The sequence below is a fragment of the Impatiens glandulifera genome, chromosome 3 (genome assembly GCF_907164915.1).
Source record: "Impatiens glandulifera chromosome 3, dImpGla2.1, whole genome shotgun sequence".
Taxonomy (NCBI): domain Eukaryota; kingdom Viridiplantae; phylum Streptophyta; class Magnoliopsida; order Ericales; family Balsaminaceae; genus Impatiens; species Impatiens glandulifera.
In genome coordinates this window covers 30,656,172-30,680,751 of record NC_061864.1, presented here as the reverse complement: position 1 = coordinate 30,680,751, position 24,580 = coordinate 30,656,172, and the positions used below count along the sequence as shown (strand labels likewise).

Here is a 24,580-nt window from a genome sequence, read left to right as displayed (position 1 = left end):
AAGAATCGGCCAAAGCTTAAAACCGGAAACATCAGACAGCCGACCAGCCACAAGGCAGAGGAATAACCGGAAGAAGTCCGGTTATATCACTCATACCGGAAGCCATCCAGTTAATTCAAATGACCGACTAGTACAAGAAGATAATTCGGGTATCTGTTGAGAATGATACCAAAGGAACAGACTAAACACTTCCATATCCATACAAGTCTGAGGAAAAGTCTGCAGGCTACAGAAGACAGTCCTACAGGATCTTTCCACTTCGGGATAAGTCAGAAAGGAGATCTTCCAAGTACAGACAACTGTCTAACAGACAGTGTCCACATTGAGTAAAAGAAAAACCTAGCAGGTTTGTCTTACACACCGGAAGAACAGACCGCCAGGTCTGAGGTTGACCGTCAGGTCTGAAAAGACGACCGCAGGGTCTGAAACTCTGAATCACTGAATCACTGAACCTCTGCTCAGCCAATCAGATTCAAGGAAGTGAAATATGACCGTTGGCATATTTCATCTATAAAAGGGGGCAGTTGAAGAAGAGTAAATGCGACACACATTGGGATAACAAGTGAGATAACTAAGAGCATTTAATTTACAAGTGAAAACAGTGTGTTCTATCTCTAGAGAAATCCTGAGTGCTAAAAGTGCTAGTGTGTGTATTTTACAATTCCGGTGTAAATTGTAAGAGTGTTATCGAGCAGGAAATAAGTCTCGATCGGATTGTACTTGTATTCCTTAGTGAATATCCTTCTCGCGGTTTCGAGAGGAAGGGGTGACGTAGGAGTTTTATCTCCGAACATCCATAAAATCGGTTTTGTTATTTACTTTCTGTCGGTTCCATTATCTAACCGATCCGTATCGCTATAAACGACCTAACTTTACTAAAAACCGAATCACCAAGTTACCGAAACCGACCCATCATTTTCTGTAACCCTCATCATCCGAGACCGGTTCTGCCTATCATACAAGTGTGCTGCTTCAACCTGAAAGCAAACCTCTTCCGCGCTTGAACCTAGTTCAAGGGTTTGTGACAGGTTGTGTAGTATTGAAACCCCGGTGTTAATCTCTAACCGGATTAACCACCACCCTTCGAGTGAGAACCGTTAACCGGTCCAACCCCCGGTCCTCCAGCGACTACCTAGATCCTAACAGTTTCATACTGAGCCATATTGGGACCCTTAGCCTTGAGAGTTGATCCTCTAGAGAAGGCATCCATTCGTCAATTCCGTCAGCCATATTTTGGGAGCATCGGACCACTAGAGCTCATCCTGGTAGTCATCCTCCCGTATCTGTCAATTCCTTTATGATTATTACTTCGATTCCATAGACTTTAACTTAAGAATATCTTTTTTTAGAAAATCATGGACTTGCAATGAAAACATGCTTTAAAAACCATATGCATCGTTTATATAAAATACATTAATAAATAGCATTATGTGGGTTTATAAAACGTATAGAAAAATACTTGCCTGATAAATCCTTCATTTGTAGGATCATCAGTCGGACCACTCGGTCCTGGGTGCCATCATCCACGGTCCTAGATCTCTGTCATGACCGTAAATTTCTTGGTCTAGAAAAGCTTATTTTTGGATGTGATAGTCTCTCTTCTAGATCTAGAGTTGTCTCCAAAACAGCTTAACAGCTTCTTAGGTAACCCAAATATTCAAGTTTACTCAGCATCAAGTTTCATCAAAATTTTAGAATGACTCATTTGTCTAGTGTCGTGATATAATCCTACCATTTTAAAATTGTTGATTTCTTAATTTTTGTAAATGAGTTTGATGTTTAATAAAAAAAAATGAGTGGAGTGATGGATATTTTTTGGAAAATAGTTTAATTACTAAGAGGAATAATAATAATGAAAAATTGTTGTGGAAAAATGATTACTAAGGAAACAAGGAGTGTCTAAATGCGACGATTTGTGAAGTTTGAAATGCATGAAAGAAATTATTTGACTTATAAGGTATGTCGAGAATATGACAAATAGATGAGAAAGGAAACATAAAAAAAATGCGACTAATGTATGACCTAAATAAAAGTTTTATTATGACTCAAAACCCTAAGTATATGGCTTGAGGCCTATCCCTAATCCTAAATGCAAACAATTTATAGAAGACAATTGTAAAAAATTAAATTACATGGTAAGTAAAAGGTTTGTCTTTATCGCCATAACCTTTGGGACGTCATTAAACATATTACGTTCATCTAAGTCTAAGGGTGTAAGCAGAAAATAGATATTTTAATTGGAGTTTCTCTTTAAGAATCGGGAGTCACCCACTATAACTATACCGATGAGTAAAACTAATTACCCAACAATATGGATCCGACAAAAAACCTCCCGAGAGATCCTAAAAGTTACTTAAACACCTGAGTCCAATGTATTATAAAATGTGATATTAAAAGTGCGAGAATTTAAAATATAAGCACGTAGTGACAATAAATATACAGTTTTGTGTCATAAAAATAAACATTAATAAAGAGTGTTTTAGAAGTAACCAAATCCATCGTAGCTCTCTTACACCAATTATAAATGTATTTTTTTTATTATAAATGTATTTTTTTTTTTAAATAAATGATGCTAATATGACATTCACACTCATTTTAACTTAAAACGTTTTAAATGAGAATATTTGATTTTAGTATTTTAGGAATCACTTTTGTCACTTGAATATATATATATATATATATATTTATGTTTTTTTACACTTTGATACTCTCATGTCGCTTGTTAAAAGCTACCGCCTTTTTCTAAGCTAACTTGACAAATTTACATTTTTTTTTTGTCTATATGTAGAAAAGAGTCAAAGACTCCATATCGAAAAGCCTTGTTTACGTAGTTGTTCTCTCTCGATTTTGACATTTTCCCTACCTTCTTAAATTTTGAGAATGATAAATTTGTTGTAATCTTAATTATTCCATCAAGTTGTGCCGCATTGTTTTGCAGGCAAATTATGGGCTTCAAGTTACTATTACAATCAAATCCCATATACATTTTCAATATTAAAGGATTTGTTAGCTATCTAGTGTGATGCCTTAGTTTAAAGTCTCAATTTATAACCAGCTTATATGGAATTTCAAATTGTATTGAATTAATCTTTCAATAGATGCACTCCATGTTTGAATTTAGATTATGGTAGAAATTAAAATACTATATCTCTCATGTTAATCATTGTGCCATTATATATGCATGTATAAATCACTTTACCATTCCATTAATAATATTGCCTTACCCAAATTGATAATAATTGCTAAATTATTGTTCCTTGGGATATTTTATTGATCTTTTAAGGTTTGGCTAAATTTATACACACGAACTCCTTCCTTACTAACCTATTTGAGGTTAGAAGACAAAATGAGATACGTTACCTCAACTAAAAGTCTAAAACAAACACGTCTATTGACAATGTCAAATATATATGGATAATAGGACAAAGCTGCTGGCCTTAATTAACATTCCCCAAAAAATTGGAAGTCCTCACTATTTACAAGTTTCCCAGGGCCTCAAAAAATTATTCTCTTACTAAATATTTATTAATTTACTGAGATTTTATTTGAAAATTTTATCAGTAACTAAAGTTTGGATTTCTAGGAAAAATGTAAACAAATTTATAAATAAAGGTGTAATTAAGTTATGTTTTAAAATATTATCTTATATAAATCAATATAGAATGATTTATTTAACATATAAAAAAAAGTCTTTTTCAAATAAATTTATTGTTGTTTTCTAATTCAAACTTAATTCCAGCCCAACTCCACAGAGTATTTTTCAAATGAATCCAATTATCTATATATAATATATATATAATGATGCTTAATTTTTAAAGTGTCCGGATTGCCGGGTCGAGAGCTGTGGTTAATTTGGATATATATGAGAGTAAATGGATACTTGGGTCGGATTGTGGGTTGACCCGCCCATAAACTTAAAACGGTTAAAAATAAAATTAAAAATGTTATAGGTATTGTTCGAACTTGCAACCTAACAAAACAAGTACAACCTATTAACCAACTAAGCTAATAACACTTTATATTTTAAATTCAACCCAAATTTTGATAAACGCGCGACATTTTAACAATATAAGTTCAACTTTTTAAGTACTAATCTATATATATATAATGATGCTTAATTTTTAAAGTGTCCAGATTGTCGGGTCTAGAGCTGTGGTTAATTTGGATATATGTGAGAGTAAATGGATATTTGGGTCGGATTGTGGGTTAACCCGCCCATAAAAATTTTACCATAATATTTTTTCACGGTTTTTTATATTATTACTCGTGCAAATGCACGGAATACATGATAGTTCATATAAAAAAAAGGTTATTTCGGGTATCATTTCCTTTTTCCCACTTTTGGTATCTACTAATCTACCTAACACAAAAGCTTACAAGCTTATATTTAATTCTAATTGAAATCATCTAATTAAAATGAGATTTTAATTAGATTAATATCTTCACAGGATTAATTGTAGCAGGATTACCAAAGAAAATATAAAGAATTATATTCAAATGACTTATTGAAGGAGGGATAGATCTAGAAGTTCTTCACTTTCTATTAGTTGATTCAAATGTAAAAGCTAGTTTAATTCAATTTATTCGTATCGTTAATTAATTAGATATATTTAAAAATGTTTAAGACAATTAAAATCATGATCTAACTAATAAAGTCACATGGTTTTAAGATTATAAAGGAGCTTAATGTTTCTTTTTTCTCTTATTTTTTTTTCTCTTATTTTTTTTTCTCTTAGGATATGTTTGATAATTATGAAATCAGAATTAGAGAGTGTAATTTCAATTCTAAGGTTTCGTAAAAGAATTTGGATTATAATATTAATGATATTCAAACAAATATAATTTTATCATTTTTAATTTCAATATTTTTAGTTCGGAATTATAATTCTAATATTTATCTTTTCTATATTTTTTAAACAAAAATATCTTAATATTTTATCATCACACCATGGTTAATATGTTTAATCGATATTTTTTTTAAATTAAAAAGTTATAATGTCGAACCGATATTTTTTTTTAATTTAGTAAAATAACATTTTGAACCGATATATTTTTCTTTTCAATATAGAAAGTTAAATTTCGAATAGATATTTTGTTTTTATTATAATTTAATAAGTCGAATTAATATATATTTTTTAATTTAGTAAACTAAAATGTAAAGATATTTTATTTTTCTTAATAAAACTTGAACCCTAAAAAGATATTCTGAATACTTGTATTTTAATAGATTATGTCAAACAAATATCTTAAAATAATATAGATAATAATCCTATTTAAAAACTCCTAATGTTTGAGTAGAGTTGAACGAAAAAATATTATTATATTTGTTAATATATAAATAATTAAAATATATTCTAAAACATTACTTCATCTAAATTAACACTCCAATAAAATATTATAATATATATATATATATATATATTTAAGTAAATTAAAAAAAAATTGCCCAATGAAATGAACGTTTCCAAACAGGATAAAGTTTTTTTCAAACATAAAAATTGGAATTAAATTATAATCAAAGTTTTTTTAAATATATGAATCGAATTGAAATTGGAATTTCAATATAATTCGAATTCGAATTTCACCAAACTTAACAGATCCTTAAACTAATTAAATTTTATACAAGTTTGATTCCATCTAAAAGGTCTTGAGTTAAATCGGGGTCATCACTGTGGAGTGGAATGTCACTTTGTCATATCAGTTCTTCTTATTTAAAAAAAAAAATATAATTTTAAACTTGTACTGATGTATAAATTATTTTAATTTTAGAATTTTTACAATTCTCCACCATTTTAAATAAACTCTCTCTTGTATACCATTTGTTTGCATCCCTAGTTGAGTGTGTGTGATCATTTAAAATTTTGTTTTTTTATATTTCAAATTGTTGAGTTTATTAAGAATAGCTTAGGCTTATTCATAACAATTATAATAATAATAAGAAAAAAGATATGTGTTGATGAATATTTGAGTATGGATAGAAATAAGAAAAATATCTAGAGCTATAGCTAGGTAGGAGATGATTGATCCAAGGACAATATGATGACACGTATACCGGTGGATGTCATCAGAGACGTCCGTCCGGAGTAGCATGGATGAATGGTTGACGGTGAAACAGCAACGGGGCGAAGTCATTTTAGCATGTCCCAAATTTCTTTAGCGTCTTTTGTCTGCACTCGTTTGATTACACCTTTTTTCCCCATCGTCTGTCTCTGCCATTCAACCTATCTCCTAATCCCTTTCTCCCACCACCGCCCTTGTTAAGATCAATCCAGTTCTTCTCTGAGGTAAATCTTTCAACTTCATCTTCATTCTTGATAAATACCCTTTTCAGATCTAGTTGTTGTTTATTTCTTTATCTGGGTTTCATTTATTGTTTCTAGTTATGGCAAGGGCGCTCGTTCAATCAACCAACTTATCTTCTTTAGTTGTGGGTGAAAGCCATGGACAATTCAAAGGTTATAAGAAAACTAAAGGAATAACTAAAATGACAACTTGTAATCTTCGGTTACCTCCAATTAGGATGAGAAACTTTTCTGGGTTAAGAGGTTCCAATTTATTAGATACTGTTACAAGCTCTGGTCTTGATTTCCATTTTAAAGTGGCATCTAAAGTGTCTGTCCGACGAGGTAGAGCAAGAAGAATTGCGCCACGAGCTATGTTTGAACGATTCACAGAGAAAGCAATCAAGGTTATTATGCTAGCGCAAGAGGAGGCAAGAAGACTTGGTCATAACTTTGTGGGTACTGAACAAATTCTGTTGGGTTTAATTGGTGAGGGTACTGGAATTGCTGCTAAGGTTTTGAAATCTATGGGGATTAACCTGAAAGATGCCCGTGTGGAAGTGGAGAAGATTATTGGAAGGGGTAGTGGATTTGTGGCTGTTGAAATCCCTTTTACTCCTCGAGCTAAGCGTGTATTGGAGCTCTCTTTGGAGGAAGCACGGCAGCTTGGTTAGTTCTTCCCACAACCCTCTCTTTTACAAATTCAATTCTCTCACTATATATATTTTGGCTAAATTGCAGGTCACAACTATATTGGCTCTGAACATTTATTGCTTGGATTGCTCCGTGAAGGCGAAGGTGTTGCAGCTCGTGTTCTTGAGAATTTAGGAGCTGACACAACCAATATACGCACACAGGTATCGTTTTTGTTTTCTCAATTGATTCTGTATTTGATCCCTAATCATAAACTGAAGTGTCAAATTTGACTCAGGTCATACGAATGGTGGGTGAAAATTCATCTGATCCTGCTGTTGCTGCTGGTGTTGGAGGTGGATCAAGTGGAACCAAAATGCCAACACTAGAAGAGTATGGAACGAACTTGACGAAACTAGCTGAGGAGGTACAAGCTTCTCTTTATCTATCTATGACTTGCAAAAGATCTGATTGAATTTCATGGATATAGGGCAAACTGGATCCAGTTGTTGGAAGGCAGGATCAAATTCAACGTGTCGTTCAAATCTTGGGTCGGCGTACTAAGAACAATCCGTGTTTGATTGGAGAACCTGGTGTTGGAAAGACCGCCATTGCTGAAGGACTTGCACAAAGAATTGCAAGTGGTGATGTCCCTGAAACAATTGAAGGGAAGAAGGTCAGTTGAACAGATTTTGTTATTGAACTAGAAAAACACTTTCTTCTTCTTCCATGATGAAGGTAAAATACAATAAAAGCTGCTTTTGCTTCTGGTTAAAAAAAGTACAAATTCTTTTCTTTTTCAATTACCCTTCAACTTCATTATAGGGTTTTAGGATGGAGAGGGGTAAAAAATAGAGAAAAATTAAAGGTTATGCTGGTTGTGCATTTCTTTCATCTGGATCATGATCTGAAAAATCTACATTTCTTATATTTTCCAAAATCACACTTATGTAGAAAATAATTTGAACCATGATGTAGAAAAAAACCTCTATACCGAATGAAGTAAAAAATCACACTATAATTTGGATCATGATTCAGGAAATAATCTTAAACCAAGTAAAACCAAGAAAATACACTATAATATGGATTACGATCCAGAAAATCATATATCACACGAAAAATAAGTCGCTTTCAGTTTTAATTTTTGACAATTTTTCATTGGGATTGTGACAAAATAGTAGTTTCCAAATAGTCTTTGTTTACATTCGAAGCATTGTAAATTTATCTTCTTCCAAACAAGATAAACATTTCTGTATGTTGGGTTATTGATATTCAGGTTATAACCCTTGACATGGGTCTCCTAGTTGCTGGCACGAAATACCGTGGGGAGTTTGAAGAAAGACTTAAGAAGTTAATGGAGGAGATTAAGCAAAGTGACGAGATTATATTGTTTATTGATGAGGTTCACACTTTAATAGGAGCAGGAGCAGCAGAGGGTGCCATTGATGCTGCAAACATATTGAAACCAGCTCTTGCCAGAGGTGAATTGCAGGTAATAGTTACAACATTTGTTCTAATTTTGTTATTAATGTTCAACCCAATTCAGACTGCAACAATCACTTCACTTTGTAATCTATGGCATCATTTTTCATGTAAATGGGCTTATTTTTCAACTAAAATTTTGATAGTGTATTGGAGCCACCACACTTGATGAATATAGAAAGCACATTGAGAAAGATCCTGCCTTGGAAAGACGGTTCCAGCCAGTTAAGGTCCCAGAACCTACTGTGGATGAAACCATACAAATCCTGAAAGGACTTAGAGAAAGATACGAGATTCACCACAAGCTTCGCTATACCGATGAATCTTTGGTTGCCGCGGCTCAATTGTCGTATCAGTATATTAGGTAAATATACTCTCTTCAATTTTTATGTCCAATTTCTATATTTTGGTTCTTTTGCATCTGCTTTTCTTTTGATGTGCAATAGTAAGAATACTGTTCCTTTTTCAGTGACCGATTTTTGCCTGATAAAGCTATTGACTTAATTGATGAAGCTGGTTCTAGGGTGCGGCTTCGTAATGCACAGGTATGATGGGGTTTTTGGTGTTCTTCAGTTCTGATATAATATAGGAAAAACATGAGTTCGATTTTCCCACTTAACCTGCCCAAAATGCTAGTTTTACCTTTTATTGGCTCAATTAATCACCGATGTCATAAAAATGGTTCCAAATCCCCAACTCAGTTAACCTTCTGGTGAAGATTGAAAATACCAACCCTACTTTTTCGATTGGGAATTTTTCGTCAATATCTACTACGTTTACCCTTGTTCCTATCCATCCATCCATCCATCCGTTTTCCCTGAAAATCAGACAACCAAATCACTACTTGTTATCCGAACTGTATGCTGGTAAACCTGTATTTTTTTAACCCAGTTAGCCAAAAAGTTAACTGAGTTGGAGATTTGAGTCATTTTTACAGGTTCAATGGGTAAAACGAGCCATTAACAAAATTGAGTTTTTATTTTTTCTATAAAATATCTGTTTTTTTCTTTTGCAATGAAAGAGGCAACTTCTGTTGGTCGAAAGTGTTACAAAAAAACTTTAGATGAAATGAACAGAAACCAACACACTTTCGAAATAAAAACTACCATGAAGATGAGTTTTATTTTATTTTTCTCCTATAATATATCTTATGTGCCGTGCCCATTCTTTGTCTTTTTATGATAAAGATGCCTGAAGAAGCAAAAGAACTTGAGAAAGAGCTGAAGCAGATCACTAAAGAGAAGAATGAAGCTGTTAGAGGCCAAGATTTTGAAAAGGTACAAAAACAATTGGCTTATTATTGTGACCTCTTTCTAAGATTGTGGCTTGATGGATTTAGTTTTTCTTTTCTTTTTCTGCTTCGAAATAATCCATTTTTTCATCAAACAAGATTTTGAAAATAATCCAAGATCAAGATTTTGAAAATAATCCAAGATCTCAATATTAGGTCAATGATTTGAATGATTTATTTTTTACCAGGCAGGAGAGTTACGAGACAGAGAAATGGACATCAAGGCCCAAATCTCTGTCATAGTGGAAAAAGGCAAAGAATTAACCAAAGCCGAAACCGAATCCAACGACAATGAAGGGCCAACAGTAACTGAAGCCGACATTCAACACATCGTCTCATCCTGGACTGGAATCCCAGTCGAAAAAGTCTCCACCGACGAATCAGACCGCCTCCTAAAAATGGAATCCACACTCCACACCCGAGTCGTCGGCCAAGATGAAGCAGTCAAAGCCATAAGCCGAGCCATTCGTCGAGCCCGAGTTGGTCTCAAAAACCCAAACCGACCCATAGCCAGCTTCATCTTCTCCGGTCCTACTGGAGTAGGCAAATCCGAACTAGCCAAAGCTCTCGCAGCCTACTACTTCGGCTCCGAAGAAGCCATGATAAGACTCGACATGAGTGAGTTCATGGAACGCCACACCGTCTCCAAACTTATTGGTTCCCCGCCTGGTTACGTCGGTTACACTGAAGGAGGTCAGCTGACCGAAGCGGTCAGGCGCCGCCCCTACACAGTCGTGCTATTCGACGAGATCGAAAAGGCCCATCCCGACGTTTTCAACATGATGCTTCAGATTCTGGAGGATGGTCGGCTAACTGATAGTAAAGGGAGAACCGTCGATTTCAAGAACACACTTTTGATAATGACTTCGAATGTGGGCAGCAGTGTGATTGAGAAGGGTGGCCGCAGGATCGGGTTCGATCTCGATTACGACGAGAAGGATGGGAGTTACAACAGGATTAAGAGCTTGGTGACCGAGGAGCTCAAGCAGTATTTTAGGCCGGAGTTTTTGAATAGGTTAGACGAGATGATTGTGTTTAGACAACTCACGAAGCTTGAAGTGAAGGAGATTGCGGATATAATGCTTAAGGAAGTGTTTGAGAGGTTGAAGAAGAAGGAGATTGAACTTCAGGTTACAGAGAGGTTCCGGGATCGGGTTGTGGATGAAGGGTATAATCCGAGCTATGGTGCCCGGCCTTTGAGGAGAGCGATAATGAGATTGTTGGAGGATAGTATGGCTGAGAAGATGCTTGGAGGGGAGATAAAGGAAGGTGATTCAGTCATTGTAGATGTGGACTCCGACGGGAATGTTACTGTTCTCAATGGGACCACCGGAGGAGCACCGGAATCCTTGCCGGAGCCACTCCCTGTGTAAGTAGTTGAAGAAGATAATGAAGGTGGTGGGGTTTGAAATTGAAATTGTTTTTCTGCAATACATTATGGAATTATAAATAGTAATAATAGTAATAATAATAGTAATCAAATACTAGTTCTGTAGATATATATGGAAGGGAGCTGGTAGAATTAAAATGTGACTATGACAAGGAAGTCAGATTATGGCAAAGTTTCTCCCTTTGTTTTATCCTTCAGTATTATGATTCATATTGGGTATTACATTTTTGTTTTAAACAAAGTTAGCAATTATAAAAAGAGTCAAAAGAGCCTAGTTTCAATTTTCACCATAATTCAAAAATTATGTTTAGCATGTGAACTTTAATTAATCTTTCATTCGAATTTAAAAATGGAAACTACTCATATTTTAAGTTGAAAGAATGATTATAGAATAAGGATATTTTTTTTGGGTCAAAGTTTAACAAAGATAGTTCTTTTAATAAGTAACAAGTTCAATTGGAATATATATTATATAACGTTTACCAATACATTACTAAGACTGTGGACGACGCAAGTCTTGAGTCATCTCTGATTTCATTGCACAGTCGTTGATGGATGAATTCTTTTTGGCGAGTCATCTTTGATTTCATTTGACATTGTTTATCTTGTGTACTATTTCGTGGACTGATATTTGTGTTCAAGTTTAGATTTATTTGCTCGCTTTGTTTTATTATTTCCTTAGTTCTTTGGATCGTATGAAAGTCTTGAAATAGTAGAAGTTTAAACACATTAAGATTTTGTTCAGTTCACTCTTCGATCAGAGTTTTCTCTTTGTGTCTTTTTGCGATCTAATATATCACTTGTTCTATGAATCCATTTAATTTTTAATTATAGGATAAAGAATTGGCCCTATCGATATTTGAGCTTGAACTTTGAATTGACTAAGACACATGTAGTTTGAATTATCACAACTTTAGTCATTTTAAACTTTTTTTAAATAGATAAAATCTAATGTATTACTTTTGTTTTTTTATTTAATTTGTTACTTAAAGCTAAAAAAGAGTGGAAACTACTAGAAAGAACGGAAGATTTGTCCGACGCCTATATAAGAGTAATTAATCTTCTTTTCCAGTTCTTGCAAAGATTGGTGCTGCTGCCTATGATTTTGAGCTTCCTCTTGACTCCCAAATTCACCTAGTCTTTCAGGTGTCCTTCTTGGAGAAGAAGATTGGTCCTCATTTTGCTTTATTTAGGCTACTCTAACTGAATCAACAATCATATCCTGTAAACCATAGCTAACGTAAAGCAAGGGAGTCTATTGTCTCTCTAAATGTAGGGGTGAACAAACGGGTAAACCCAACCCGTATTACCTAACCCATATTCAACCCAAATTGAATTTACCTAATCCATAATTCAACCCAAATTATTTTATTTTTATTTTTTTATTTAACATGTATTTGATTCATTTAACACATTTTTATTCGTTTAACACGTTTTTCACATTTTAACACATTTTCCACATTTTTCACGTTTTGAAATGTTTAACACATTTTCACGTTTTTGACATGTTAGATACGTTTTTCACACGTTTAACACGTTTAACACATTTTTAGCACGTTTAACACATTTTTAGCACGTTTAACACGTTTTTCATGTTTTTGGCATTTTAACATGTTTGACACGTTTTTAACACATTTAACACGTTTTTAACACATTTGACACGTTTTTCACGATTATGACACGTTTTCCACGTTTTTGGCATGTTTAACACGTTTTGACACGTTTAACGTTTTTTTAAATTTTTAACACATTTTCACGTTTTTGGCACGTTTAACACTTTTTGATACGTTTTGACGCGTTTAATACGTTTTTGACACGTTTTCACGTTTTCGATATATTTAATACGTTTTTAACACGTTTAATACGTTTTTGACACGTTTAATATGTTTTTGGCACGTTTAACACATTTTGACACACTACACACTATTTTCATGTTTTGACATGTTTAACACGTTTCACACGTTTTTGATACGTTTGACACGTTTTTCACGATTATGACACATTTTGACACGTTTTTGGCACGTTTAACACGTTTTGACACGTTTAACATGTTTTTCACGTTTTCACATTTTTAACACGTTTTTGGCACGTTTGACACGTTTTGAAACGTTTTCCACATTTTCCACGTTTTTGGCACATTTTGACACGTTTTGACACGTTTAACATGTTTCTTACATTTTTTACACATTTAATACATTTTTCTCACGTTTGACGTGCCAAAACGTGTTAAACGTGCCAAAAACGTGTTAAACGTGCCAAAACGTGTTAAACGTGTCAAAAACGTGTTAAACGTGCCAAAACGTGTTAGAAATGCAAAACATGTTAAACGTGACAAAAACGTGTTAAAACTTATCAAAACGTGTTAATGTGCAAAAAAAACATGTTAAACATGTCAAAAATATGTTAAATGTGTAAAAACGTGTTAAATGTGTTAAAATGTCAAAAATGTGTTAAACGTGCTAAAAATGTGAAAACGTGCCAAAAACGTGAAAAACGTGTTAAACATACCAAAACGTGTTAAATGTGCTAAAAATGTGTTAAATTAGCCAAAAAACGTGTTCAACGTGTTAAATGTGCTAAAAATGTGTTAAATGTGTTAAATGAGCCAAAAAACGTGTTCAACGTGTTCAACGTGTTATAATGTCAAAAACGTGTTAAACGTGCCAAAAACGTGTTAAACGTGCCAAAAATATGAAAAATGTGTTAACGTGTGAAAAACGTGTCAAATATGTCAAAAACGTGTTAAACATTCCAAAAACGTGAAAAACATATTAAACGTGTGAAATTTGTGTTAAACGTGTTAAAAACGTGTTAAACATATCAAAAATGTGTTAAACGTGTTAAAATGTCAAAAATGTGTTAAACATGCCAAAAACGTGAAAACTGTGTTGAACTTATAAAAAGCGTGTTAAATATGTTAAAAATGTGTTAAACGTGCCAAAAACATGTTAAACTTGTCAAAAACACGTTAAACGTATTAAACATGTCAAAATGGGTTAAACGTGACAAAACGTAAAAAATGTGTTATTAGTGTGAAAACGTGTTAAACATGTTAAAAACGTGCCAAAAACGTGTAAACGTGTTAAACGTGACAAAAATGTGAAAACGTGTTAAATGTGTTATAAGTGTGAAAACGTGTTTAAAATATTAAAAACGTGTGAAAACATGTTTAAAATATTGAAAACGTGTGAAAACGTGTTAAATATGTCAAAAACGTGTTCGACTTAAAATTGAAAGATGATTAATTTATATTGGATTAATAATAGAGAATTAAATTAAATTTATATAATTTGGGTAATTTGGGTAACCCTAACCCAACCCAAATGAAACCAACTCATATTCAACCCAAACCATACTCAACTCAACCCATATTAACCAACCCAAATTAATATTTTGGGTTTGAGTTAAGGTTGGGTTTGGGTAAACCCAAATTATGCTCACCCCTATCTAAATGGTCGTTTTCTATTTCTTTCAGCTTGGCACTAGTGTTACTTTTGCCTTTTGCTCATTTCTCTTTGGTCGACTCAATTACGTCGCATAGCAAGAGATATAGCGTTGGCTTCCGGCTTAGTGAGAGAGCCTCTTCTAGACGAGCAGCTGTGTGACAACACGGAAGATAAAGCGGCGCTTTCGTGTAACAAACTATGGTCTCAACGCCCTTACGAGGTAATGACCCATTTTTACATAGAATAGTCCGAACATTTAATGCAAAAAAGTTGTAGAACTAAAATGGCTTCCTCCCGCTAAGTCGAGGGTCACCCTTTTGTGGGCTAACAATTCCTAAAGGCTACTTTGTAATTGAAATAATATATATAAAATTTTAATATTTTGTCGAGAGTGGTTTAGGTGACTAAAAAAAAGTGCAATTTTATAAAGATTTAAGAAAATTTGAAAAAATATATTTTGTATTTATTTTTTACAAAATTTCGAAACGACATAATTTTACAAACGGCCAATTGGGCGTATTTATATTCTAATTGTTTTTTTTTAAGAAATACGCGTTTCAAATTATCAAATACGATTTAAATGTCTTAAAAAATATTTAATGTGTTAGAATAGTTAAAAAAAATTCTAAGAGAAATAATTGCTAAATATTTTTTTTAAATATGTTTAATTAATTAAGAAAAAAAAATTAAAAGTAAAAAAAAAATAAAAACCCTTATAAAGAGTAAGTCTCAAATAATGATAGATGAAGTACCATTTGACATAATTTTAAATTCCAAACTCAATTCTCATTTTAGGTTTGATTGAATTCGAAACTCATTCTCATTTTGGGTTTGATTAATGTTCTTACTGGTCCGTGCTTTATGATACTGTCAAAGCCAGCAGTTTCTAACAGGAGGCAAAATGGAATCAACTCCATCAAAAGTTCAATGAATAGGATTGATTTTATTCCAAGAGGTATTGTCTTCTTAGTAGCTTTACAAAAGTGCTCACAAAACAGTTTCTATAACAAACAAATAGAAAATACTTCTCCTTCTTCTCTAAAGTCTGTCTAGTCTTCTTCCTGAACAGATATAATACACATCTCCTTTTCTGATTTATCTGTTCAAAAAACATTCAATACCAAAAGAAAAAAAAAAACACCAAATTATAGGGAACTATGGATGGATGAACACTTCTCTTGCTTTTTTTTTTTCTTTTTCTTTATCAAATCCAAATCCTTGATTCCTAGGTTGTTTGAACAACTCAAACCATACATACATCTCACTCACAAACACATAGATTGATCGATCCATCAAGAAGAATTCGTCTCTGAATCATCTCCAGAAGGCTTGACAGAAGTAGCCGACTGCCCAATTCCTTTGCGTGATGCCTCCCACAGTTGCTGCTCTATCCCCAATTTTCTCAATTCAGTCAAACCTCGCTCAACTGCAATTATAACCCAAAATAAATAAATAAATTGCAATCCAACTTTACAAAAAATATATATATAGCAAGAAGAAGACGGGAAAAGGAGATGACCATCTACAGCATCATGGGATGTTGGTGGCTGACCAATTCGGCTGATCCAATACTGAACCCTGTCATCAGCTATGTCTTCTTCTACACCATGGACTTTAGCTCTTCTCCAGAAATATGTTAGCCAAGACTGAAACACCAAATGGACCACAAAATTGTCACTAGCCTAAAAATTACCATATTATCCCTCCGGGGAAGAAAATTCACCAACTTACCTGCTTAAATAGAACATCTTCCGACTCCTCTGGACTTGGCTCTGTGAGCAAACATGATATTAGTTCTTACTTTACAACAAATTATTGTACTTCTTATTTCACATCAGAAGTCATTATTACACATGCACACATCAGAAACAACCAATATATACATTGATACAGTTTCACCTATAATGTGCTCTAAATAAACTACCTTAAGAATATTTATGTAGATCAGCAATTCCCCTATGAATTGGCCTTTGTTGTTTTTAACTACATAGTACAAATCATATTTTCATAATGGAACATACAAGACTCATTTTCTCCCTTGGTCATATTTTAGAGACAGGAAAGCAATAATGATCTTTAGTGAGCAAGCCAAAATATTCTACCATTGAAGGACAGAAGCAAAAGACCAGAGAAGAAATTGTCATTACCGAAAGATTCCATAAATTTGGTATCACCAGATGATTTGAGATCTGCACCAATTACCGGGACAATTAATTAGTCATCCATGAAAGGAAGTGTATAATATTGAGAGAAATCAATTATCTATAGCCTGCATTCCTTATAGGAAGGAGACTTGATAGAAACAAGATTACATTATTGCAAATGAACAGAAAATGCGACCCGTTGTTGATGAACAGGCCATTTTGCAACCCATTACAAGTATATATCTCTCAATACCGTAACTGAATTCCCAACATAAGGTACTATACTATCTCTCATTACAAAGAGATGATACTTTTGAGGAAAAGAAGAGAACAGAAGGATGTGTTCAATCTTTTTCCAAGAAGAGAAGGTAATAAACCAGTAAATACCAAATAAATAATAAGCAAAATTATACAGAACCATCAAATAGCTAAGGGATGATAACCTGAAGATTGTCGAACAAAATTTGGACGTCGAAATTGGGCTAATGCAAACACAACAGCATCCTCAACCTTCAAGTAGTGGTGGAGATGACCAGCTTAATTATATTATTTATTGGCATTACGAGAGAAAAAAAGAAGCAAAATCAAATGTGAAAAATACGATGGTATATGAGCAAACCTTCAAGGAAGCTAGTTCCCTTAACCCCATTTCAACTGAAAGCATAGTCTCAATATTTCCTTCACCATTTATGTCATTTAAGTCACGAACAGCTCTACTTCTATCTGAATCGTCAGTCCCTGTCCCAATTTTTGAAGGATTAAGAAATGTGGGTAATAGACACATTTTGGATTCTGAAAATAAAAGGTTCCATAATGAATAATGCAGCACCTTACCGTTGTCTAAAGGCTCCTCCTTTGCTTTCTGTCCTGCAGAAATGACCAGTTCAAGAGGAAGAGGTGCCAAAGATGACCAGTGTTCATGCTTGGATATGGCAATATCTGCACAGATGCCTGACACAATGAAAATAGAATAATCAGGCAAATAAAATACTACTTTGCTAATTCCTAAAACAAATGCAGGTAAAGTAGGATAGTAAATCACAGGAAAATGAGCTTCATTAGAAAGAAAAAAAAGGAGAATTATTGGCTACTGTAGAACAGATCTTAAAGGCAATTTTCAAGAGCATTATCTATGAATGAATCAGGTGAGAACACGTTTCAGCAAGTATATACCAAATTGCACTGCCAATGACCAGTAGCGGGCGAGCCAACATCTTTTCAAAACAACCTCTTCCTGAAAATCACAATCATTTAGGCAGACCCATATTAACAAATATCCCACAGAGAGGCAGTCTTAAATATGAATTTGGCTTTGGGGGACAACCATTTCTTCATGAGTAAGAATCATTCTTTGTGTCATTGTACGAAGAGACTTTTCTTCCGATTCTGCATCCCTGAGTTGTTCCGTTGCAATTGCAGCATCCTCTCTGAGGTTCTGGCTCAAAAGAGTCAAATAGGGCAATCAAAGATCAGAAATTCAATATCATGCAAGATGACACAACTTAAACGTGTTTCCTTGCTGATAGTACCTCAATTTCTACACGAAGTGCTGCAATTTCATCATCCCTCCCATCCTTAGTTTGTTTTGCAGCTCTCAGTGCAGCCTATACATAGAGAGCATGTGCAACTTAAGTGGAAAATTCAAAATGCCAGAATTTGGCAGAGAAAAAAGGGAAAGAAACAAAGATAACATAACATTTGCAATTCCTTGAAATCAATTTTCAAGTGAGGTTTTAGCACCTCTAAAAAACATGTTGTCTTTATATCATTGTTGATTCCATCAATTAACGTATTACGTTTTTAAATGAGTTGATAACTTAACTAAATATCTGAGCTCTAACTCTCAAGTCAAATCCTACCACTTTAAAATATCTTATGCTAGTACATTACTCTATCACTCTCCTGAGTTTTATATCATTTGTTCTGTTTTTTTTCTTTTGAGAAAAGACAGTGCCTTTTATTGAAAAGAAAAACAGCCAAACAGCACTTACATCATTTCTTTGCTAGAACTCCACAAATTGAGTTTCTAGCAATTTAAATCAAATCAAAAGATTTCGAATTTCTTCTAACAACTTGAGATTTTTATTTAGTTGATAACCTAGCCAAATGTAACAAATGAATAAAAAAGTTTTTAAGTGAATTAAATCAACATAATTTACAATGTATGAATAACAGCTAAGCTTTTACTATAGAGTTGGTGCTCACCTCTCTTTGACTCAATGCAGCTTCTTTCCTGCAACCAATTCCATGATATGTAAAACTCCAAGTATATCATTAGGTGGATAAATGACACAATTTAGATTAAGTGTCTTTATATTTACCTGATCACTAATTTAGCTTCCAAAGAGACACCTTCTCCCAGAGCTGCAACCTATCAACTCACGAATAAACACACAAGTAAGGACACTTCATGACAAAAGAAAAAATATGCAGAATACTCAATTAGTTATTCACTTACTCTGATGCAATCAGATTTCACTATATATATACATCTCTGTGTGATAATATGGATGTTATTCAATGGAAACAATTATAGAATGAACTGAAACATTGGAGAACAAGTAAAAACGATAGGATGCAAACAAAACTCTAATTAATTGGATAAATGAACATAGATTTAATCTTATTGACATTTATGTTTTATGTTCTTCTCTTCCCTTTATCCCTTGTTCCTTTTTGCTTGTAATCTGACCTTTAACGAAAAGATGTATATATAGGGTACAACTACTCATTTCACAAATCAGACACAAGTATGCATACTGCTAGGATACTTTGTACGTTATTTTGATAACTTAACTCAACACTTAATCTGAATAGATTCTATACTTTTTCAATTAAGGTGGTTTGATAATTGAATTAAGTTAAACACCTTAATTGATTAGGTAAAGCTAAAATAAGTACTAGATTTGAAGTCAAGTACTTCACTTGATGTCAAACACTTATTTGTTGAATTATACTTCAACTTTTCAAATTTATACTAATCCACTTAATATTTATTTTTCAATATTATCATACAGTCCCTCAACGGTAATTCTGAACTTAATATTTAATGTCATGCATGGTGCCAAGTTTCAACAAATATAATGAATTTTCTCTTTCCATCATGCAAGGGTTTTCTAAGATTAAAAGGGAACTAACAAATCAAGATTTACAGTTCTTAGATATATTCAAATGAGGACCTAAAATTTTAAGTTGTGTGGTTAACTATCTTAAACTTTACTATGATATTCGTATTGAGAGCTATTTTTTATACAATCTAATTAAATTAAACTTAACAACGAACACTAACAAATTCAAAACACCTGACAAAAGTGGCTTGATGCAATTTATTTGGCTACCAAATTTTCATTTTAAAACCTACTTTTGAGATTTCTTTGAATCTAGGGCAAAATATGGTACCAAAAAGGGATACTTGAGTATTTTCTACTCATCACCACATGATGTCATATAGGTAAGCAGCTTAATCACATTTAAGTTTAACTAATATTGAATGTGAGATCAATGAGGAGACATGACTGTGGGGGTCATGGCAGCTTCTTAAATTAAAAAAATAAATAAAAATATTGAATATGAGATCATTGGTATTTTGCCCCCCTTCCCCCTCCCATATGAAATTTCTTCCAATTTTTATTTTGCATCACAAATCAAACCTCTTTGGATTTTCTCCTCGATCTTTTGAAATCTTTATATTTTACCCCTAACTACAACATGCAAACGGACTCAATCTTTTCGAGATTCGGAAGTCGGTTTGCCACGTTTGCGGATTTTGTTAGTTAGGAGTAAAAGCAAATTATTTCAAAAGTTCAAGGGTCAAATCCAACTTGAGGCACAAAATCAAAATAGAAACAAAGAATAGGAGCAAAAAATAAGAATGAGCTCTTTGGTTATTTAGTAAAAAAAGTTGAAGTCTCAACTTTTACCTCCTATTAAACCTTAAGGTCTAGATTTCAATATCTTACTATGTTTGAAGTCTAGATTTTAGCCTTTTGTTTTTGGAATAGATGATGGAGTTAATATTTCTAGGATTACAATTGGAGTGTAGATTTTTAGCCTTCTACTTTTGGAATATTTGGCAAAGTTAATATTCTAGGAAAAATTATGATTTGAATAATTATGTTATTTGATCCTCATTTTGAATACAAATTGACTCTAGGTTTCAATTCAAATATCTCATTATATTATTGTTTGCTTTGAATTTAGATAATAATCTTAAGTAATTTATTACTAAAATTATAAATATTGCAAATTACAAAATTTACAAGTTATGGGTACTTTTGGACTATTAGTTTTATAATAAATCAAATTATATATTAAACATTATGCAATAAAGAACTTATTTCTGGTTTATTTCTTCTACAATTTCTCTTGGATTCTCATCTTCTTCTTGGAACCCTAGCAACCCTAGTATTTGCTACAACATCATGTTTGAGTGACCACCCTTGAAATGCATATGATACTCAGATGTGTAATACAAAACTGAAACATGTATTTTCCCAATAAACTAAGTAATTTCAGGCATACATACAAATGTAAAATTGTAAAGCCTTTGGTTTGACATATAAATAGTAATACCACTACAAAGTATACCAAAAATAAAAGTTTAAAGAATTAAGGATGGTTCACCTGTTTCTCAAGCTCCCTGGATCTGGCTTCTGCTGCTTCGCGTTTTTCTTGTGCATGCCGAAGCTGTAAAAGGGCAGGTAATAGATAATAAGCAAAATATTTTGTATTTTGTGTATTTTTACATTAAATGTTCAAAGTTGTACAGCTGGAGCCCTCACCTTGTCAAGGATCATGTCATTCTCTTCTTGTACCATGTCAAGCTGCAGAATAGGCACATTTTAATTTCAATACATGTTTCATTACTCTCCTTATTCTTAATTAAGCATTAAAGGCTTGATTAAGGCTGCGTTATTGCATAAACTAACATGCAGAAAAAGAATTAGAGACTTTATGGTGGGGGGACTCTCGTACCTCATCTCTAAGAGCGGAAGCTTCACGATCATCTCCTTTGTCTTTCACATCACTACGTCCCACATCATTTGGGAACCTACATCATTTGCCAATATCAAATCATCATGGTTGAGATAACATATGTTGTTCCGATCCACACTCTAAAACCCACATATATATGCACATAACCAAATAATTATGCCTCTAGTTAGTTTCTGTAACAATGAATTATTTTCACTTTTCAAGCATCAGCATCAAATGCCAATTTTCACCAATCCCTCAAGTTACATGAAAAAACATCAATAACAAAGAAAGCAGTTTTATAAATGTAACATAAATCAACTTGGAAATTTGTCTATGTGTTCTATAACACCCAACATGAAATGCATTTAGCTTGGTTGCTTACTAAGTTTTCATTAGATGAAAGAACCCAAAAAGCAAAACAATAAAATAAGGAAAACGGTAAGTTTTCAAATACCAGCTACATCAGCCTCGTGCTAACTCACCAAAAGGAAAGCCCTCAGATATGGCATAGATTGTAGCCAAAACAGAAAATAAAAACAGCCAGAACAATGCTAGCCACTGACCGTTTGCATCAGTAACAATACAATGGATATTTGAGTCATTGAACCCAAATATCCCCCAAATAATTCATTTTACAATTTCTAAGTTGCTATCTGATACAGATAGAGATGTTTGACAACTACATGTATGGATGGAGTGATGATGATGACTTAAAAACGAATTTGAGTTAAGACAGAATTAGTAGATAGATCTTGAAACAATAGAAGAACATAACCAACATAAAAAAGAGGGATTCAGGTTCCAGAATCTTTTTGCTTGTCCCGGTATTCAGAAACCATTATCACCACTACTATTACCTTTTTCTTAAATTTGGAGGTTCTATTGGTGGTATGGAAACTGGAGTCCTCAGTGTACTTTTGGTGTGAGTTACTACTGGTGCTGTACGGACTGATGAAGGTCTTCCAGCTGATGTTGAACGAATTTGAGGAGTATGTTCCATAAAATTACGACCTAACTAAAAATGAGAAAACCCTATTAGTTCTTTCAAATGATAGATTCAAGGCAAAATACACTTGGGTCTTCAGTTAGTCAATCCAAATTGAACACAAAGATCAATAACAGAGTTGACTCAATTACCGCGGGGGACGGAGATCTGTTATTCCTAGCAAATGAACCCGCGGACGCGAAATTGCTTCTGTTATTAGAATTGCTGGAGAAGGACGGAGCAGGAGGTCCAGCAAATCGGAACCCTAGATCAATATCTCCATCCTCGTCGTAGTCGTCATCGACAGTCTTCGAAGCCATGACCTCCTTAAGGCGTTGTGCAGCTAGCATCGCGGCCGCATGTTGAGTCCTCTTAATAGTTGAGTACCCAGTCGCTGGTGGCGGAAGTCTGGAGTTTGTCCGTGCCGGAGACATCACCGGAGACGAAGATCCAGTGCTGCTAGATCCACCGCTCCACTGTCTTGAGTAAACAGGACTCGAGTTTCTTCGCCGATCCATATATATATATATATATATATACACACAGACAATATGCCAGCAAATCTAGAGAAACACGCTTAAGTCTTCTAGAGAGTAGTGGACGAATTATGACGAAGAGACAGAATTGAAAGAGGTGAAGGCTATATTTCCGGCAGGGAGGCAATGGAGAGAAAACGGCGGGACCGGGTCGTTAATGGAGATTGGAGGAGACGACTAAGCTAAGTTGACATGAAGATCTCGATTGCTTACGTTGATTAGGAAATGCGCTGTATAGACTGTATCTTGTATCTGTATGTAGCTTGAAGAAACGTTGAACCGACGACGAAATTATTATTCTAACTTTTCTAAATGCCTTTATTTAGGCCCGACCAAATTTTACCTCCAATCTTACTAATTTAGGTCTTTAATTTTAACCCAAAAAAAAAACTAACACATTGTTTTTTTTATTACTATAATTTGTGAGAGGAAATGGGATGAAATTGCACTAGCATGTATCCCGTGCATTTGCACGTGTAATAATAATATAAAAAACCGTGAAAAAAAATATTACGGTAAAATTTTTATGGGAGGGTCAACCCACAATCCGACCCAATTATCCATTTACTCTCACATATATCCAAATTAACCACAACTCTCGACCCGACAATCCGGACACTTTAAAAATTAAGCATCATTATATATATATATATATAGATTAGTTAGTTAAAAAGTTGAACTTATATTATTAAAATGTCACGCGTTTATCAAATTTTTGGTTAAATTTAAAATATAAAGTGTTATTAGCCTAGTTGGTTTAAAGGTTGTACTTGTTTTGTTAGGTTGCAAGTTCGAACCATACCTATAACATTTTTAATTTTATTTTTAACAATTTACTCTCACATATATCCAAATTAACCACTCGACCCGATCCGGACATTTTAAAAATTAAGTATCATTATATATATATATTAGTTAGTTAAAAAGTTGAACTTATATTGTTAAAATGTCACGCGTTTATCAAATTTTGGGTTGAATTTAAAATACAAAGTGTTATTAGCCTAGTTGGTTAAAAAGTTTACTTGTTTTGTTAGGTTGCAAATTCGAACCATACCTATATCATTTTTAATTTTATTTTTAACCGTTTTAAGTTTATGGGCGGGTCAACCCACAATCTGACCCAAGTATCTATTTACTCTCACATATATCCAAATTAACCACAGCTCTCGACCCGGCAATCCGGACACTTTAAAAATTAAGCATCATTATATATATATATAGATTTGTGAGAGGAAATGGGATGAAATGACACTAATAATTGATTATGATTATGATTGACTGAATTGGGAAATGACCCGCACCTAATAAAAATTAGGTAAACGATCTTTCCATATTTTTCGAACGAAAATACCCTCGTTGCGTCACACGACGCTATATCGCGTGACGCGACAGAACCCTAATTTTTTATATACATT

The 24,580-nt window shown here is 33.5% G+C and overlaps 2 protein-coding genes across 4 annotated transcripts; one reads left to right on the top strand and one right to left on the bottom strand.

Moving 5' to 3' along the window:
- The first annotated feature begins 6,125 nt into the window (after positions 1-6,125).
- LOC124929548 (ATP-dependent Clp protease ATP-binding subunit ClpA homolog CD4B, chloroplastic-like) lies at positions 6,126-11,267 on the top strand. The gene is made up of 10 exons (XM_047469942.1): positions 6,126-6,284; positions 6,381-6,950; positions 7,023-7,138; positions 7,213-7,341; positions 7,405-7,590; positions 8,191-8,406; positions 8,543-8,760; positions 8,866-8,941; positions 9,584-9,673; positions 9,876-11,267. Exons 2-10 carry the CDS (start codon positions 6,383-6,385, stop codon positions 11,058-11,060), a joined length of 2,784 nt encoding a protein of 927 aa, XP_047325898.1. The 5' UTR covers positions 6,126-6,284; positions 6,381-6,382; the 3' UTR covers positions 11,061-11,267.
- Positions 11,268-15,446: 4,179 nt separating this feature from the next.
- Positions 15,447-23,451, bottom strand: LOC124930011 (coiled-coil domain-containing protein SCD2). 3 transcript variants are annotated; one of them, XM_047470382.1, is made up of 17 exons: positions 22,782-23,448; positions 22,502-22,659; positions 21,642-21,717; positions 21,449-21,490; positions 21,291-21,353; positions 18,989-19,038; positions 18,873-18,900; positions 18,197-18,271; positions 17,992-18,102; positions 17,841-17,901; positions 17,502-17,618; positions 17,287-17,405; positions 17,111-17,177; positions 16,671-16,712; positions 16,255-16,295; positions 16,043-16,169; positions 15,447-15,949 (listed from the first exon to the last, which is right to left on the bottom strand). In XM_047470382.1, the coding sequence occupies exons 1-17, from the start codon at positions 23,145-23,147 to the stop codon at positions 15,816-15,818; spliced, it is 1,677 nt and encodes a 558-aa protein (XP_047326338.1). In that variant the 5' UTR covers positions 23,148-23,448; the 3' UTR covers positions 15,447-15,815. The 3 variants fall into 3 exon arrangements, with proteins under 3 accessions (XP_047326338.1, XP_047326337.1, XP_047326339.1); XM_047470381.1 differs by having other exon boundaries at positions 17,287-17,618; positions 22,782-23,451; XM_047470383.1 differs by having other exon boundaries at positions 17,287-17,618; positions 22,502-22,655; positions 22,782-22,919.
- Between the last annotated feature and the right edge of the window lie 1,129 nt (positions 23,452-24,580).

Excerpts from the sequence above, each read along its gene's own strand:
- LOC124929548 (XM_047469942.1), top strand. The coding sequence starts at position 6,383 with ATGGCAAGGGCGCTCGTTCAATCAACCAACTTATCTTCTTTAGTTGTG. Across the intron at positions 8,407-8,542 it reads TTGCCAGAGGTGAATTGCAG|TGTATTGGAGCCACCACACT; the intron begins GTAATAGTTACA and ends AAATTTTGATAG. Across the intron at positions 8,942-9,583 it reads TGCGGCTTCGTAATGCACAG|ATGCCTGAAGAAGCAAAAGA; the intron begins GTATGATGGGGT and ends TTTATGATAAAG.
- LOC124930011 (XM_047470381.1), bottom strand. The coding sequence starts at position 23,147 with ATGGATCGGCGAAGAAACTCGAGTCCTGTTTACTCAAGACAGTGGAGC. Across the intron at positions 18,901-18,988 it reads GAAGCTAAATTAGTGATCAG|GAAAGAAGCTGCATTGAGTC; the intron begins GTAAATATAAAG and ends AATTGGTTGCAG. Across the intron at positions 16,170-16,254 it reads AAGATGTTCTATTTAAGCAG|TCTTGGCTAACATATTTCTG; the intron begins GTAAGTTGGTGA and ends TTGGTGTTTCAG.